Source organism: Cnephaeus nilssonii (assembly GCF_951640355.1).
Source record: "Cnephaeus nilssonii genome assembly, chromosome: 13".
NCBI classification, from domain to species: domain Eukaryota; kingdom Metazoa; phylum Chordata; class Mammalia; order Chiroptera; family Vespertilionidae; genus Cnephaeus; species Cnephaeus nilssonii.
In genome coordinates this window covers 38,449,816-38,467,369 of record NC_137084.1, presented here as the reverse complement: position 1 = coordinate 38,467,369, position 17,554 = coordinate 38,449,816, and the positions used below count along the sequence as shown (strand labels likewise).

General features: G+C 50.8%; 1 protein-coding gene across 5 annotated transcripts in view; it reads left to right on the top strand.

The window, feature by feature from the left end:
• Positions 1-17,554, top strand: part of PPFIBP2 (PPFIA binding protein 2) — a 132,268-nt gene that overhangs the window by 48,945 nt on the left and 65,769 nt on the right. The window contains exon 1 of one of the 5 annotated variants that reach the window (XM_079787549.1): positions 6,956-7,136. The exons of 3 other annotated variants lie outside the window; for them this stretch is intronic. In XM_079787549.1, the coding sequence (XP_079643675.1) occupies positions 7,089-7,136 (48 nt within the window). In that variant the 5' untranslated portion in view covers positions 6,956-7,088. Of the gene's footprint in view, positions 1-6,955; positions 7,137-17,554 lie in introns of those variants that run through there. One more of the 5 variants, XM_079787552.1, reaches the window with a different exon arrangement.

The window sequence follows — 17,554 nt, the reverse complement described above, 5'->3', positions numbered from 1 at the left end:
GCACCAGTCTGTCCTGCTGTCTAATGGCACTGGATGTGGGTCTGGGGGGTCCTCGGTGAAGACCAGCAGCTTCAGCGGCTAGAGATGAAGTCTGGGGAAAGGCATGCAAACCCAGCAGCAGCAGGAGCGAGGGCAAATCAGGGCCGAGCCCAGCTCCAAGTGGAGGGAGAGAGGTTGGCCGAGAACCTCCAGAACCCCGGCCTCTGTGGGGTACATGGAGCAGGCTTGGCCCCAGCAGGAACCCAGCCTTTCCCCTGCGAGGTTGCAGGTGTCCTGGTCACTGTGCTTGGGCAGGTGGAAGCAAACTGGCCAGGTGAGGAACGTGTTAACCCTTTGCACTCGCTTGCTTTTTTTCTCGATTCCTTTATTCTAATGCTAACCGTGTCGAGTAACACTCGACATCCGAGTGCAAAAGGTTAAAAGGCCAGTGCTCTGCCACTTTGCTTTGGGCCAGCCTCTTTGTCACTCTCTGGGACTCAGTTTCCTCAGTAGTAATGGCAGCTGGTTTGGCAATCTGTCTGCGGGAAAGGGCCAAGCATCCAACCCTGCAGTGTGTTGAGGGGCTCTATTGAGCGGCCTCCCGTAGGCACCAGCTTTGCCTTCCTCCGTTTAGACCTTCGGTTTCCTGGGTGAAAGCAGGTTAGGGAGCCTCTCTAGGTGCAGCTGCGCAGTGTCAGGGCTCAGCGGAGCCGGCACTGCAGGAACAGTGGAAAGGATGTCCCGACTGGGCAGCCTCTGCTGGGCCTGGCCGCACCGGGGAAGTGAGGCCCCGTCTAGGATGTGTGCTCACCTCTGACATCCTACTGGTCGGTTCAGGTACCCTCAGTTACCTTCATAACTAACCTTTCGAAAAGCAAAGAAAGACACCTAGGCCCAGTAGGACCCAGGGCCACCGCCCTCATCAGTTCCACCACCTTGTCGCAGATGGCGGCTTCTGCAGCTCCCAGCTCCGCAAACAAAGCCCAGGCAGTCCTTTCATTCTGGCCAAAGGAGCAAATCTGTTTACCATATTGAAAAGCCAGAGAGAGTTCCAAAACAGGTGGGAAGAAAAAGCTGTTGTTTGAATCATGAACTGTGAGCTTGGGTTTCTCATTTGTCTCTGTGTCTCCTTCTCCATCCAAGGCCTGGAACAAATGATGGGCCAGGATATATGCATATTGAACATTTTCATTTTGAAAATTTAGTCAAAAGTTCATAGGAAACCCTTTTTGTCTTAAAAGAGAGAAGGGGAAATTTGGTGCCTATTTTTCAAGAATAAAAAAAAATTCAGAGCCTATTGTGAGCCCATTTCCAGTCTGTGTTTCTTGCCCTCCACCTATGACAGGTGTGGATTTGAGTGAGAGCTCAGAAAGTCTAAGTGTCAGCTCTTTCTTTCCTCTGTGCTTGGCTCCCAAGAAATGGGAGCTCTGGGCAGGGCTGGTATGCCTATGGGTGGGGTTCTTCGTGTCTGTGCAGTACTGGAAGAAGCCACTAGGTGGGAGTCAGGGACAAATTCTGGAAAGTGTAAATCCCAAGGAAGACGGTATGGATGGACTTGGTGCAAGAAAAACACCTTTTTTTTTTTTTTTTTCCAATTGAAAAGATGGCACCTCATTAGTGAAACTAGTGGACAATGCACCTGGGTCAGCTGGCAAAGATAGTTCTTTCCCATTTTCCTTGGACAAAGGACAGGCCTGGGAGTCCCCCACTGTTTGTGGTTGGGGAGAGGACACAGGAGAGCTGAGGGCTGAGGGCTGGTCCTGGGAGCTTAGACCTGACCTTCCATTGTCAAGGGCAACAAGGCCTGTTCACACCTCTTAATTTCAGTGCCTCTTGTTGGGGCACTATTAAGCTGGCGCTCTCCTTTCTGGAGGCACTCCTGACCCCCCAGCTGCCAGACCTTGCCCTGGAACAGCCTCGAATATTGTGGGGGATTTCAAATACACTTTTCCTGGCACAGACCCCAGGTTGGGGGCCTTTGGCCACTGCTAATTTAGCAGTTTTATTTTTCATGAATTTTGGCTACCCCCTCCTCGCCCCCCCCCCCCCCCCCACTCTCACCCCCCTTCTCCCGCAAAGTAATTTCTACCCTACTAAATTCTAGAGATCTGGCTCCTTTCAGGCCTGACTTGAGGAGACTATTTCAGCCCCTAAGAACCAATGTTTATAAATGACCAAGAATGTGCAAACACTGGTGAAAGAGCAAATAAATCCTTCCCCACGCGATTTCCTGCTTCAGACCCCAGGGACCTGGTGGGGGATGTTGCCAGGTTAGCATAACTTGAGGTCTGAGCATGTAGACACCCAGCCATCCGAGGAGAAGGCCAGCCAGAGTCACACACCCCAGGGCCTTCTGCCCTCTCAGGCACCGCTGGTAGGCAGGCAGGCAGGAGGGCTCCAGGGAATTCCTGCTTCCAGGCAAACTTGCTCAGTAGCCTGTGATTCAAGGAACTTTGAAAGGTTTCCCTACTCAGCTAAGATCCTGAGGCCAGCAGTGTGAGCAGCACCTGAGAGCTTGCTAGTGATGCACGGTCTCAACCTACTGGGTTAGACTCTGAACTCTTACACGAACTCCCTCCGGCCCAGGCGGTTCATGGTAGGCAGGGACGCACTGTCCTGGCCCAGGGGTCTGCCGTCTAGGGCCTGCCTTCGGCCCGCTGCCTCGTTCTTACGCCCCATGAGCTGAGAATGATTTTTACATGTTTGGGTGATTGAGAGAAGTCCCAAGAAGAATATATTGTGATGTAAAAATGATATAAAATTCCATTTTCAGCATCCACGAATAAAATGTTACTGGGACACAGCCACGCTCGTTGGCTTACGTGTTGTCTGTGGCTGCTTTTGCACTGCAATTGGCAGTTGAGTGTGACAGAGACCATATGGCCCACCAAGTCCAAAACATTTGCCATCTGGCTCTTTATAGGGAAACTGTGCTGACCCTTGTCCTGCCCCATGTGCTGTGCACTGTGGGGACCTCGGGCTGCAGCGGCCAGGATGTTATTTTACAAGCAGGGCTTGGCTGTCAGCCCAAAGGAGCAGGGTCCTGAGCTCGCCCCTGTCAACCTCCTCTTCTCCCCTCTCCGCTTCGGCATGGCAGGCTCACCGTGCAGCACACCTGCTGGGAGACTTACCTGCGTCCTGGCCCCTGTCACCAGGGCTCAGAGCTGAGCTGGAGCTCAGGATTCAGGTGATAGGTCGGCGGAATGGCAGGTGACCCCACAAGACCCCTTTCAGTCCACGTTCTGCCTGATAAGATACTGCTGACTCCTGGCAGCCGCAGGAGGAGCAAAACCTCACAAGCCCCACCCCCACTCATTCCCACACATACCTGGGATTCCAGCCAGGAAGGTGGCTGTCCTGGGGTGCCCTCTAGGCCCTGAGGTGAGGAGGAGGGGAAGCTCCACGAGTGGTACCCAGGCTCCTGCCTGTTTCCGTAGCTGGCACCTCATGTTTCAGACAATAATGAGGGGAGCCCGTGCCAGTGAGTGAATTGCTTTGGGGAAGGACCCGAGGGCTGTCAGGGTCACTGCTATGACCCCTATTTGTGTACCCTGTGTGGTTCCCAGAATTTCTCTCTTCACAGATGGGTCCAGGGACTGAGACTTGACCTCAAAAAGGCAGCATAATGGAAGCAGAAACCCCACCCCTCCTTCATAGGGGCAGCCTAAACCTTTCGGAGTAACCACATAGGCCAACTACAGCCCAGGCTTCCAATCTTTTGGGAGTCATGGATCATTTTCAGAGACATAATGACTTATCCATACAAATACTAGTGGCCTATCTGATCCCCAAAGCCCCTCTATGAACCGCTGTGAGGTGCCTAGGGTGGGGGGAGTGGCCTTCTGAGTGAGGTGGGGAGACCAGGGCTTGATTCGTTGGCACAATGATGGGGTCACATCTGGGCCAGCTGCCACCTGGGGGATAGTGCATGCAAAGGAGCCTGCTGCTCCTGTATCCACCGCATCTCAGCCACCAGCCACACACACACATGCCCTGCTCCTAGCTGTTTTAGAATGTTGTTTTGTGGATTTTGGGGTTGAATTACAAAGAAATAAAATATACTTTGGTGTTTTTAAAAAGTGGGGAGCTGAGGTAAGAATTGCTCCTTGAGGATACCATAAAAATATGCCAGGAATTTAGCTGCAACTTGTCTGGATCCCTCCCTCTGCCCCTCCCTCCCTCTCCACCTCCCTCCTGCCTCTCCTTTCCCAGTCTCCTCCCCACAACCAGTTCATCTCACAGGAGTTGAGCTAATGGGCGAAATTGGCCTTGTCCTTTCCTCTTTGAGTCGAGCATCTTTAGTCTGGAACAACAGAACTTAAGACTTGTTTCCTCCAAGTAGAACTTTAGTCCTTTCTTGCCAGTCTTACCATTTGAGCCTCATTCTTTCATTCAAAAAACCGTGTCCGTTCTTACCATGTAGCAAGAATTGTGCTAGGCATGGGAGTTAGAGCAGCGAATCAGGGCTCAGACACATGTCCTCAGTCTGTTAAAGAGGGCAGATACATAAACTGTCAGCTGTGGGGTAGGTGGTGGAGTGGGGATGGTGAGCAGGCAGCTCCCCATGGGCAGGTGGGAGTTGTTGCCAAGGTCCCCTCTTTCCTCCATCCCCTCTTTCCTCCTCTCATACCAAAACCTATGAAGAACACCATGCCTCCCTCCAAAGGGGCGGGGGCTGGGACTGTGCCCTGCCTCTCTGTCGAGCCCCCAAATCAACTCCTAGACCTCTTCCTCCCTGGAGCCCCAGAAACACCTTTACCACATACCATGTGGTCATTCATTATTCTCCCAGGGCAGGAAGTCAGTTTCATATGCCTTGGATGCTGGGCAAATGTCTTCATTTGACTTTCTTAGGCTTTTAGACAGAAAAAAATTTAAAAAGGCCTGCCTAACACGGCCGGTGTTGCTCAGCGGTTGAGCATCAACCTATGAACCAGGACAGTGGCCGGCAAACTCATTAGTCAACAGAGCCAAATATCAACAGTACGATTGAAATTTCTTTTGAGAGCCACATTTTTTTAAACTTAAACTATATAGGTAGGTACATTGTTATTAACTTAATTAGGGTACTCCTAAGCTGGCCTTTGCTAAAAACTCAAGGGGCCAAAGAGCCGCATGTGGCTCGCGAGCCGCAGTTTGCCGACCACTGAACCAGGAGGTCTCGGTTCCATTCCCGGTCTGGGCACGTGCCCAGGTTGCAGGTTTGATCCCCAGAATGGAGCATACAGGAGGCAGCCGATCAGTGATTCTCTCTCATCATTGATGTTTCTATCTCTCTCTCTCTCTTACCCTCTCCCTTCCTCTCTGAAATAAATAAAAAATATTTTTTAAAAAGAAGACCTGCCCGCCCCTGCAGCCTTAGAGATGGTCTTCATTAACACATCCTATCACAGTTCTGGGCAGGGACCCGCGCCTGGGTGGGGCCCGGGCTGAGCTCGGGAACTGGGCCAGAGGTGAGAAGGGAGCAGAGCCCAGGGCATGGGCAGCAGAGCCTGCTTTTCCTTTCTGGCCCCGGATCAGGGTGTGTCTGCAGGAATGTACTCCTCCCTTCGTGCCAGCTGCTGGCCCCACAGCTCTCCTGCCTCCCTGTGATCTGTGGGCTGAGCCAGCCTCAGGGATCAGGCTGCAGGATACGTTTCTGCTTCATCCCCAGGCCCTGCTTTTGGGCGCTGGTGAATGCTGATGCTGCTCTGAGAGGCACCTCGACACCCAGAAAAGCCTCCTCCACCCAGAAAAGCCTTCTCCGCAGGCCGGGAGCTCCTGGTGACGCGCAGGGCGCCAGAGGGCCCGCAGTCACAAGATGCCCGTCTGCAAGTCATTTGCGCGGCAGAGCTCAGAGCCCTTTCATGTAACCGCAGTTCCCGCTGCCCCCACATCAAAGATCGCTTTCATAACCAGTCATCGGCAAAGGTTGCATGTCAAGGGCGGGGCCGGGAGGAAAGCTGTTGGAGGGGAGCTCTCCGAGGAGACGGCAGCGTGCGGTGGGGGCAGCGTCTGGGGAGTGTGGAGAGGCCCCTGGAAAGCCGGCATGGGACCTGCCAATAGGAAAACAGACGAAGCTCCCTGTCTGCCAGGACGGCCGGCCTTCCTTCCGAGGCTCCTACCCAGAGCTCTCCTCTCCCCTCCTGGACTCACATGCCTGGGCCTTGCCCTTCCTCCCACCCTGGCTGGTGGGGAGGCGAGTCTGGAGTGGCACGGACCAGTGAGGCAGGCCTGGGACTTGAAGGAAGCTGTACCACCCCCACCCCCCACCCCCAACCTGGTTCAGAACTCGACCCCAGGGAGCCCAGCCTTGGCTGGCAGCAGCCGGGAGCCCGACTCCCCCAAGTGGCAGAGGGCGCTGAGGTTACAGCAGTTGGTCTCCAGGGGCCAGTGTCACCAGCGCCAAGGACAGCAGACACCCAGCAGGGCCGGGAGCCCAGACGGGAGCTGGTTCCGAATCTGCTCTTTTTTGGAAACGATAGGCTTTCCTCCGGGCACAGCCAGGACAAGGGGTAGGCGTGGGCGTCGGGGTGGGGGTCAGCTGTGTGTGGGAACCAGCAGCTCCTCCAAGAGCAGCGCTTATTTATAGTCTTCTCCCGGGTCCCAAATAAACCGAGAGCAGCTGGGAGCCTGTGGGTAAAGGCAGAGAGCGGCAGAGACAGGAAATCAGGGTCTCTCCATAATGAGTTCCAGCCACTGCAGAGCGGGGCAGCCAGACGAGGAATTTTCTTCAGGACTGTTTCCCTCTGGCAGGCTCTGGTATTATCACCAAAAGAATGTTTCCGTGTGTGTGTGTGTGTGTGTGTGTGTGTGTGTGTGTGTGTGTGTGACTCCTGTACGAGTCTGTCTCTCCCCCTACCTTTGTGTTAGGTTTGCTGGCTCCCGCGTGCGTCTGTGGGGGCGGCGGGGGAGGATCTGCAGCGGCCCGGCCCGGGCTGAGCCCTTGTGTATCTGAAACTGTTTAGGCAAAGGCTGGAGGGCGCAGGCCAGGGATGTGGGGAAACTTGAACACAGCTTGACGTTCCCCAGGGGGAGGGGCAGAGACAAGGAGGAGGAGAAAACTTGGTCTCCGGCCAGAAAAAGGGCTTTTCAACCAAGGAGTCCAACTGCTGACATGGGTGCCCAGCATGGATGGGGACATTGATGTGTACAAGCACTTTGCGTGGCTGAAGAGGGTAAGTGAATGGCTGCTTTGTGTGAGTCTCCGTGGAGATGAGTGAGGGGAGAGACCCTTTGGGGGGGGGAGGCGGGTGGGGGGGGTTGTGTGTTGAGGGGGAAGGGATGTATCCTGCAAAGCTCTGTGTGGCCAAGTTCTTCATGAGAATCTAATTATAGACACCAGGGAGAAGCAGCCAGCTGTCTTTGTTTCTCCTCTGACATACTGGTGACTGTGCCTCTGTCCCAAAGGCCAGGATGGACGAGGAAAGGCAGCTGCTTTAACTTTGGCACGCGCCCCTTCAGAGGCTCCAAACACCGTGCCCAGAAAAGGCGGCCACCGCGTTTGCTTTTTGGTTTGAGGGCACCGGCCGGAGGCTGCTGCCATAGAATGCACTGAACTGGGAGGTTGTTAAGCTTCTTCCCAGCCCCGATGTTATCCAGCGTGGAGAGACGTGAGCTGTCAGTCGAAAGCGGCTGTGTTTCCGGAGGCAGGCTCTCTGGGGAGTTCTCTGCTGAATGCTCTGGAGCCCCAGGGTTTGGGCTGCCAGTTGTTCTTGCCCTTTGTTGAGGGGATGGACGAGCGCGAGTGCGCGGTGTGAGCGAGGAATGAATGAGCACCGGGTGCTGGAGTAGCACCTGTACTCCCGGAACTCAGGCTCTTCTCTCGTTTGGGACCCCCTCAGAACTGGCTGAGCGGGCTATCCATTTCTTTTCACACTGAGGCGGGATGTTTTGCAGAGGCGGGAAGGGCAGAAGCAGCTGACAGATAAGGGATCTGATCTTATAACTGGGGAGGAGCAGGAGGGACGGGAAGTAACCAGCTCAGAAGGCTCCGGCCCAAACGCCCGAACACTGTGCCTGTTGGCTTTTGCGTGCACCCTCCGCATGGTGCACTTAGCAAATATTTGAGGTCCGGGTACTGGGAGTCCAGGGGTGAGCAAAGTAGAACCAGTCTCTGCTCTGGGGGATCTTCCTCTAGTGCAGGAGATGGAGGGTAAGCAGTCCCCGTCAACAGACCCCAATTGCTAATTGCTAAGTGTGGTGAGGAGGAGCAGGAGGCCCAGGAGGGCTACTGGAGATGGAGCAGGAGCCTTCAGGGAGTCCTCTTTAAGGAAGTAACACTCACTGAAACCTGAGAGAGAAGTGGGAGTGAGTCAAGTGAAAAACAGGACGAAGAACATTCCATGCAAAGGGCATAGCATGTGCAAATGTCAGAAGGCAAGAGAGAGCCGGGCGGGTTTCTCGGGCGAGAGAAAGCCAGGGTGGCTGAGCTCGGTGACCCTGGGGAGAGGCAGGCAGATGCCAGGTCACACAGGACAGCGCAGGCCGCAGTGAGGGCCGTGGCTGGGCGGTTTGTGTAAAGGGACTTGTAGCAGAGATGTGCCATGGGATACACTGGGGGATCCAGTTTGTATTTTAAGAAAACGACTCTAGCTGTGATGTGGTGTATGGTAAGCAGTGTTGCGAAAAGCGAGGCAGCTGAATGAAATGAGCTCGAGGGCTTGCCGTTATCAACCAGCACAAACCCCTCATTTAGCCAAGCCCAAAAGAGGCCCGAACCTCATGGCTATTAGTGTTATAGCTATTAGTGGTGGTGCAGCCTGATCTTGAACCCTGTTCGCTGTCTCCCCGTCCGGTTCTCCTTCCTCATCTCTTCTGCCAAATATGTAGGAAATTATTGGTTTAGAACCCAGCAGAAATCCTGTTGTGCTCAGTCCCTGCTCGGCTTTGCGAAGGGGGCTTGCAGCTACCAGAGAGCGTGCTGAGGAGACGAGACATTCGGGCAAAGGTTTGCATCCATCGTCTTAAGCATTTAAAAAGCCTCATTAGGGAGATACTGGGTGGGGTGGGGAATAGATAAGAAGTGCACTTCCCATCACGTAGCCTTTATGTTCCTATATCCCAAAATGAGGCTTTTTAACCGGGAGGCCTTGCAGCTATCATGTGCCTGGGATGGTTGGCGCCCTGTCCCACGCACTGGGCAGAAGTGGCGCTGCACCTGGAGAACTGATTCTGGATGGGATGCCACATAAGAACGCCCTTGCTGTCCTGAGACCAGGCTGTGAGCTCCGCCTCCACGTATTGGATATATCTCATAGGCAGTATCATCAGAGTCTCTTTGGTTTTCTCCACCTCAGAACCAACTGCCAAGATTCTCCTTTTTAAAATCGCCCTTTTCTTCCTGGGCCCCCACGCACTTGCCCTCAGTCTGGAAGAGAGAGCCCAGGCTCTTCTGCTGGCGTGGCCTTTGAGACCTGTGACAGCCCAGCCTTCACTTACCTTTCTAGTTTCAGCATTTTACATCCCCTCTGGTGGGCTCCCAAGTATACTCCCTCCCTTTTCTAGCTTATCCCCAAAGCCCTCCTTCTCTTCATCCGACTCCCTCACGGCCCTCCTTTTCCATCAGCCCCTTGCTGACCTCATCCCTGTAGTGGATGCTTCGGGAGGGTGGGTCTCTAGTACTTCCTGTCTGCCCAGCTCACCCACCCCTCCTCAAGCCAAGGTGGCTTGGAGAGCAGGTTTCTCTTAGCCCGGAGTTTTGAAGGTGGAAACACTGGCTCCTTCATTTTCCCATGCTGAGGGGGTGGTTCTAGAAGAAGAGGTGCCTGGGTGAGGTGTGACCTGGTGAGCAGTCTAGCAGCCCTTGCCCTTTGACCAGACCAGGAGGGCAGTGCCTGGGAGCAAGACAGAATCTTTGAATGTTGGGGCAATGAGGGAGATGCCTGTGGTCAGGGAGGCACAGAGCCTGGAGGGGAGGTATTTGCTCAGAAAAGAAACATTGTCCAGTGGCCTTGGAGTGGGGGGTGGACACTGTGCACCATGAGAGTAAAGAATACGCAGTTTTTTCCCCTAGCTGGTTTGGCTCAGTGGATAGAGTATTGGCCTGTGGACTGAAGGGTCCCGGGTTCGATTCTGGTCAAGGGCACATACCTCGGTTGCAGATTCAATCCCAGTTCTGGTTGGGGTATGTGTGGGAGTCAACCAATTGATGCGTCTCTCTCACATATCTATGTTTCTCTCATGTCTCTCCCCTTCCCTTCCACTCTCTGTAAAAATCAAAGTAAAAATATCCTTGGGTGAGGATTAACAAATAAACAAACAAGATATATGCAGTTTTAAGAAAGGCGCGGATGGAATCCTGGTTTTGCCACACTCATCAGCTATCTCATCTTAGGTGGGTAACCTCAGAAGCTGGAATTTCTTCATCTGTAACATAAGGAAGACAAGTGCCCGCCACATACAGGTTTTGTGAGGCTCAAGGAAGATACCGTATGTAAAATGTTTAGCATAGTGCCATGAATATAGGAAACCTGCAATACAAGTTAGCTGCTGCTGCCCATCACCAGGTGGGGGAATTGAAAGAGGAACTGACGGGACCAGTTTGGTTCGCTCCTAGCCATGCATCTTAGGCCATTCATTTCTTCCGTCCTCGGTCCCCTTTTCACATTCCAGGCCAAGGTCTCAGACAGAGCATGCTAAGAACCTACACGAGGCAGCTGCGACCTGGCCCTCTGTGAGTAACCACGGGCCCCAGTGGCTGTTGGCTCTGGCCAGCTGGGCTCTGGCTGCTGAGTGAGAGCTGACCGGAGCTGGTCCTCCAGCTCCTTCCCCCACAGACAGCCCAGGGGCAATGTAATCTCCTGCCACAAGTATTCGGAGGGTCCTCTGCCCCTCAGCTGTTCCATTCCTGACGGACTCACCAACAGCTCACACCTGCCCTGCTTTGAGATGAGTGGCTCCAACCTCCATAGTCATGAAGAGCCTCTAAAAGCAGCTCCAAGAAGGGCTTATTTTTCCAGGGATAGAAACCCCAGCACTGTCAGCATCTTCACACTATTCCTGGCTTCTAGCACTCTCCGTGTTTAAGCTAGATTCCAACTCAGAGTCACACAGAAAGTGGAATCACCATGGATCCGCCATGCAATTGGCTTGGGTTCTGCAATAGATTGCGGAATGAATGCAAACTGCTGCCATAAGACTTTATTTTGTATCTTCTGGTGCTCAAATGGTTGATCCAGTAACCTGGCCACTTGGGCCAGAAGAGCTGCAAAGACAGACACTCAGGCATCCTGGACACGGTCTTGCCTTGTGCTCAAGTCAGACTGCTGTGAAAGCTGGAGGAGCAGGTGGCAGCGTCTGTGAAAGATCCTGGATCAAACTCCTTGAGTTCAAATCTCAGCTCTGGGCAACCATGAACAATTGATTTAACCTTCCTGAGATTCAGTTCCCTTGACTCTAAAATATGGATAAATAATTCAAAATATGTAAATGCTTAAAATGTCCTTCATAAGCGTTAATTAAGGTGATGATGACCTTGACCATAGCGGACAGCCTCTGGTTACCCCAGAGCCATGCACCCAGCCTTGATCCTGGGCAGAGAGGTTTTTCAAGACCACGAGGGGGAAGACAGTGGGTATGTTTCCTCGAGGTTCTAGATATCTGCAGTGTCCTATAGGTATATCCCATTTTTAGTCAAATGCACCCAAAATGCCCACCACTCATAGTCCCCAGTATAATTTAGTGGCCAGAATTCTACCACCTCTGACCCTAGCACCCGTGACTCCTGTCTGCCATCTCTTTGGAGAGGCCCCAGGCTTCTTTCCCAGCAGGATTTAACAAAGTGGCATCATACCAGAGTCACTGAATAGCTTGTTGATGCTCCAGAGCCACACAGCCATGAGTGGTCTGTGGGCTGGCAATAGCGCCTGGGGACCTTGACTCATCCCTGCATTCTTCCCTTCCCCCTCCTTGTAACAGCTCTTTCACACCTTCCCATTTGTCCCCAACCGTAGACTCCCCTCTCAACTGATGTCAACACCTGCTTTATTGGGGGGGAAAAAAATAGCCACACTTTGAGGACCCTTTCCTCTTCCCTTTCCATCACCACAAAATGCAACTATATGCACAGCCATCATTTTTTAAACCTTCTCTTCTGTTTCAGGGGCCAAGAGTTCCTTCCCTTGGCCATTATCCCGTCCTCCTGACCCAATCCTGTTCCACCTCCTCTTGTTTCTCTGGTTTTCTTTTCTCAGCTCCTCCCTGCCTACTTGTCCCTTGCTCTTGGCAGAAAACGTGTCTTCTCAATTCTTAGGGCAAAAGAAACCAGAACTATTTCTGACCCTATGAGTGCCTTTCCATGCTGACTATGTCTTACCTTCCTTTAACTGTCAGGAATCTTGAAAGAGCAGGCTGAAAATCACCATCTCCTGGTCATTCCCAAACCACAGCACACTGGCTTTGTCCCTAAAGACATCTTTCAAATACCTTCGGTAGTGTTATTCTCACTGCCTCCAGCTCTCAAGCAACCTCCCCATCCATTTCCCCCTGAATTCATTTCCATTTCGGAATTGTGTAGGGGTTAATGGCATTCTTGCGACCATAGGACAAGCTTCTTACTGTCACTCTCACATAATCCCATAATTTCTACCTATGGATCTTTCTCTCATGCCTGTCTGATTGTTGGCTCTCAGATAGAAGGTCCAGGCAGTCCAAGAGGCACTGGGCAGTTTACTTCTAATGCCCCAGGAGAGCTAAAACAGTCACAGCACACCCTTGACCCCCAACCCCAGCACCTGATGCTGCCCCTCTGTCTCCAGACGTGTTGTTAATAATAAGAGTCAGTGTGTCTGTTGGAGTTGGTGAGATGAGGGAAGGCATCACTCAAAGAGCCTCCTGTTGTTTCTCTCCACCTGGCTTTACTATCATCCCTTCATAAGATAACCAGCACACTTACAAATGCCACTTGTCCTATAGCCTAGTGCTGTGGTCCCTTATGCATCCACCCACAATCAAGAGCCTTGAGCAGGAACTAAGCTTATCCAAGGCTATGACTTGGGAAAAGATCCTGGTAAATTAAGTGCATTACTCTCACTCCTGATCCCCCCAGGATGATCAGTTAGGAGTCTCCATGTCACACCAACTCCTTGGTTGGAGAGCTTATAGACAGACTGTCCTCAAGGTACCCTTTGTTTTCTGTGTTAGTTCTGGAAACCTGAATGTGTTCATTGTAGCTTCATGGATAGCCTGTCTGTACTGGGAAGACTCTAAAGATGCTGTTCTCCCATTCTCCTGGGAAAGTTACTTTGTAGTTTTTAAGACTTGATCATTCAAGTGGCGATTCCACTTAAAGCCTCTCCTGTCCATGGAAGGTATAATTGACTCATCCCTCCCTTCTGCCACTGCTGCTGGCTTAGGTACATCTCTATGGCAGTACTTGCCACATCGTCTGAAAGACTACAGAGCTTTTTGATGGCAAGGATGAAAGCATTTGTTTAGCACTCAGTGTGGTGCCTTGTAGGCATTCAGAAATATTGGAGCCATTCAATAAATAAATGAATAAAACACGATAATATGAACATTGGTCTAACCAAGCTATTTAATTTGCTTTATGAACTGTGTTTTGCTCTTCCATGAATGTGAGTAGGTAGATAGGAGACTCAGTAAATTCCTGTTTTCTTTTCATTGCCAGAAAATGAAGATTTAGAAAATTTAGAAACTTGACCCGACTGAAAACAAGTAAGAAATGGTGGACCTTGAAAATAACTTCAGGTTTTCTCACTGCGAAGAATATAGTCAAACACTGCTGAAGTTAAATATTTTACCCTTTGTTCACCCTGCGTGATCTATAATAATAATCTGCTTCATGTTGATATTTACTGCTGTGTTTCTGATAATTACCTGAAAGAGAAGTTGGGGGTGCTTCACTGGGCTGGAAAAAGTTTAGCTAAATCAGAAAGCAGGTCTAATTAAGCAAGTTTATTCTATATCTATAAAAGGCTAAGTTGACTCGCGCATGCATGATAAATATAAAACTCTTGCTGGTGCCAGTCATACATGTGTATTTCGATCTGTCATTGTTGATTGTGAATTTGGTTGACATTTCTATTATAGAGAAAGGGTGAATAGCAATATTAAAATATTTCTTCTAATTAATTTCCTTTCAATGTGCACAAATCCGTGCACTGGGCCACTAGTTTATATATAATTGAAACCAAGAGGTGAGGGCATAAGAAGGTCAAGGTCAGAATCTCTTGTTGGACTCCTAGTAGCTAAAGATCTGATTGCATGTCATTCACACTATATTTGGAAGAAACTTTTAAAACTGTGTCAAAGATAGTACATTGGCTTGATTATTCTTCGCCTAGAAAAAGTGGAACTGGTCTGGGAACCATTGGTTTTGTAACAACTGTAGATAGCTCTTAAGTCCTTAACCAGAGAATCTAGGGGAAGTGTTCCTATTTACAGGCACCTGTCTACACTTATAGTGCCTGGTTCCCTTGGTGATGGGTAACCTGAGCCATTTAATGGAACTGACTGTAGCTGCTATGACCCACTTATTCTCATTCCTTATTTTTTGGTTCCCTTATTTTTAAGGTGTACATTTTTCAACTTCCCAAATGTGAGTAGTGCCTTGGACATGTCCCCTGTGCCCAGCAGTCGTGGCTTACTTGAGATTGGTTTTCTAAATTTGATTAGATCCCTTTGAGCAGACAGCCCGAAATACTGCATATTTTTGTTGTTGTTACCTCATTCAGCTAGAAACACATGCCATCCATGTATTTAGTGACTAAAGAAGGGAAAACCATCCCTAGACTTATCCAGGGCCAAGGCTTACCCAGTGTGTTGTGTCCAAAATCTCAGTGTATTTTCAGGCAAGGAGCCATCATGTAATTTAAAATGATCTGATTGGTGGGGACAGCATAAATAGTGAGGCCAGGATCCTGAGGGAACTGGAATCTATAGCTTATTAGAAGCGCTAAGGGAAGTGACTGTTCACCTGGTGAAGACTGTAGACTTTGGTATCAGGAAAAGGAAAGCAGGTGTATTTTTGAGGATCCCAGGGCTGGAGTGCTGAGAAGCACCTGTGGCTCTGAACAACGACACACGATGGTGAGAGCTGCCACACCGGGGAGCTGACTGCGTTAGGATATTCCCCCGCACTGCACGCTTGCATACCAGATGACACCCTCATGTGACCCCTTGTCTGCCCCACTTGACCACTCTTGAGCCAGCTCTTTCCCCAGGGTCAGCGAAGTACAGTGATGGTAGTAGCACGTCTCTGATCTCCGGGACATGTCCATCAAGGAATGCTGCAGCATCGCCCTCACCCAGCATCCCTGAGAGCAAGAGCGAACAGAGCATTCATGCAGGGCATGCTCTCCTGGCAGAGGCCAGCCAGGCTGTGACGGAGTCCTGCTGCTGGGGATCGGATGGCCCCCAGCCATGGCATCAGGCACACATCCCCCCCTACCCCCCCCCCCCCTCCTCGCAGAACTCTGCAGAGACCTGACACGGCTCTCCCTTGGCCAAGCTGCCGTGGAGGAGCCAGGCCAGGAGCGAGCAAGTGCTGTGGAATCTGACCAGCCATGCGGGCCCAAGGGTGATGCCTCGGAGGAGGCTGCCTAGGGCGATTTGGCTGGAAAGCATGTTTAACCTAAATTTGACCCGACTTCTGGACTGTAACAAATAATAATTCCAGTTTTACGATGGTTCATTACTAGCTATTGATATTCTCACTGTGCTCATTCTAAACATGCATGTAGCACACAGTACTTGGAGTATGTCGTAAAATTATTGTAAGGAAGGGAAAAATGTGGCCATTGTAGGTATGACTCAAAACACAGGCATCTGTTCAGGGACAGTGCAAAAGGGAACACGCCCTCAGCCCTCAGCACTTGCGCCACAGGCACAGTCCCAGTGCTCTCAGCCAGCGGTGGTGCTGTGCTGTCACTCAGGCCGCCTTTCGTCTTTTCCAGCCAGAAAGTATTTTGGTTGTTGTCCCCTTGGGTTGTTTGTGCAGACTTTTACAGATTCGTCCTAGGCATCCTGATCAGAAATGTTGCCTCGTTTTGTTCTCTTACACAAAAAGAGTTAATTAAAACTGTCAACACAAGGGATGGACTGTTTCTAACTCTGCTTTGGTCTTTTTGGCTCAAACAAAGGCAATTTAATGATTTCCGTATTTCCACAATCTTCTCGAAACTGTTTATATCACACAGAGGAAATATTAGAGCATCCTGCTATAAAGAGCACGCTGCACTTTGATTCCCACGAGTTCTTGTGTGTAATGATCTAATGGACCCTCTATGTCGCTCTGTGAGGTATACTTTTCTCTGTTTGAAGGATGGGACGTCTGAGATGAGGTGACCTTCCTGAGGTTACACATGGTTAGAGCCGTTTCTTGCTGCCCTTGTTCTGCAGAGAAGGCTTACCCCCCACTTCTCCAATTCCCCCACCCCCAGTTGATGCCGAGGGGCCTGTTGCATCTTGTATCATTCCCTGTCTTTACTTTGTCATTTCCCTGTCTTGGTCTACGTGAGAAATAAGAATGGAGGCCAACAGGTGGTGGCATTCATGCAGGGTGTGCTCTCCTGGCAGATCGAATGGCCCCCAGCCATCCATTCCACACACAAAGGAGACTGGGTGCCTTTTTTATCCCAGTACATCCCACACAAACACACCCTGTGCCACAAAGTAGATCCCCTTTGGCCCTTGATGCTAATCCTGGTTTTAACTATAGCTGGCTCAGAGCTGACAATGCCATCTTCAAAATTGCCAATTCAAGCAAATCAGGCAACAGTCGGCAGAATTCCTTTGTATCTTATGTCCCAATAGTAGGAATTCTTTCTTGTATGTCTGTTGCCAAAGGAGTAAACTTTAGTTAGTTGATAGATCGGTCTCCCTTTGAGATAAATGCATTAGCCTGGAATTTTGGTTGCAAGTAACAGAAACTCTGCTTGAACCAGTACAGGCCCAGAAGGGACTAAAAGGAAGGGCGGGGCCATATCTCTGCGTTTAGACAACATGAATCAGGGATGAGAATGCCACCATCCTCTATATTTTGTTGACTTTCATACGTTTCTGTGCATGATGGCTTCATAGCTGACTCCTTCTGCAAACCAGCTGCCTCCCCATGGAAGGGACATCGTTACCAATAACCTCAGAACCTTCTGGCACCACTCACTACCATTTTCTGTTCCCATGTTTAAAAATTCAGAGGGAAGATTCCTGCCCTGACCGGTTTGACTCAGTGGATAGAGCGTCAACCTGCGGACTCAAGGGTCCTGAGTTCGATTCCAGTCAGGGGCATGTACCTTGGTTGCGGGCACATCCCCAGTAGGGGGTGTGCAGGAGGCAGCTGATTGATGTTTCTCTCTCATCGATGTCTCTAACTCTCTATCCCTCTCCCTTCCTCTCTGTAAAAAAATCAATAAAATATATTTTAAAAATTCAGAGGGAAGATTCTAACCAGCCACGCTTGGATCAGGTGACTGGGAGGTGAGGATTGTCTCTAAAAAGATGACAGCCCTCACTTCTACCAGGTGGTCACAGTCAAGGTAATGATCCCAGCCTATTCTGGGCAGACAGGCCATAGGTTTCACTAAAGTAGTGTTCAGAAGAATTCTGTCTGTATTGGTCTTCTCCATCCCAAACA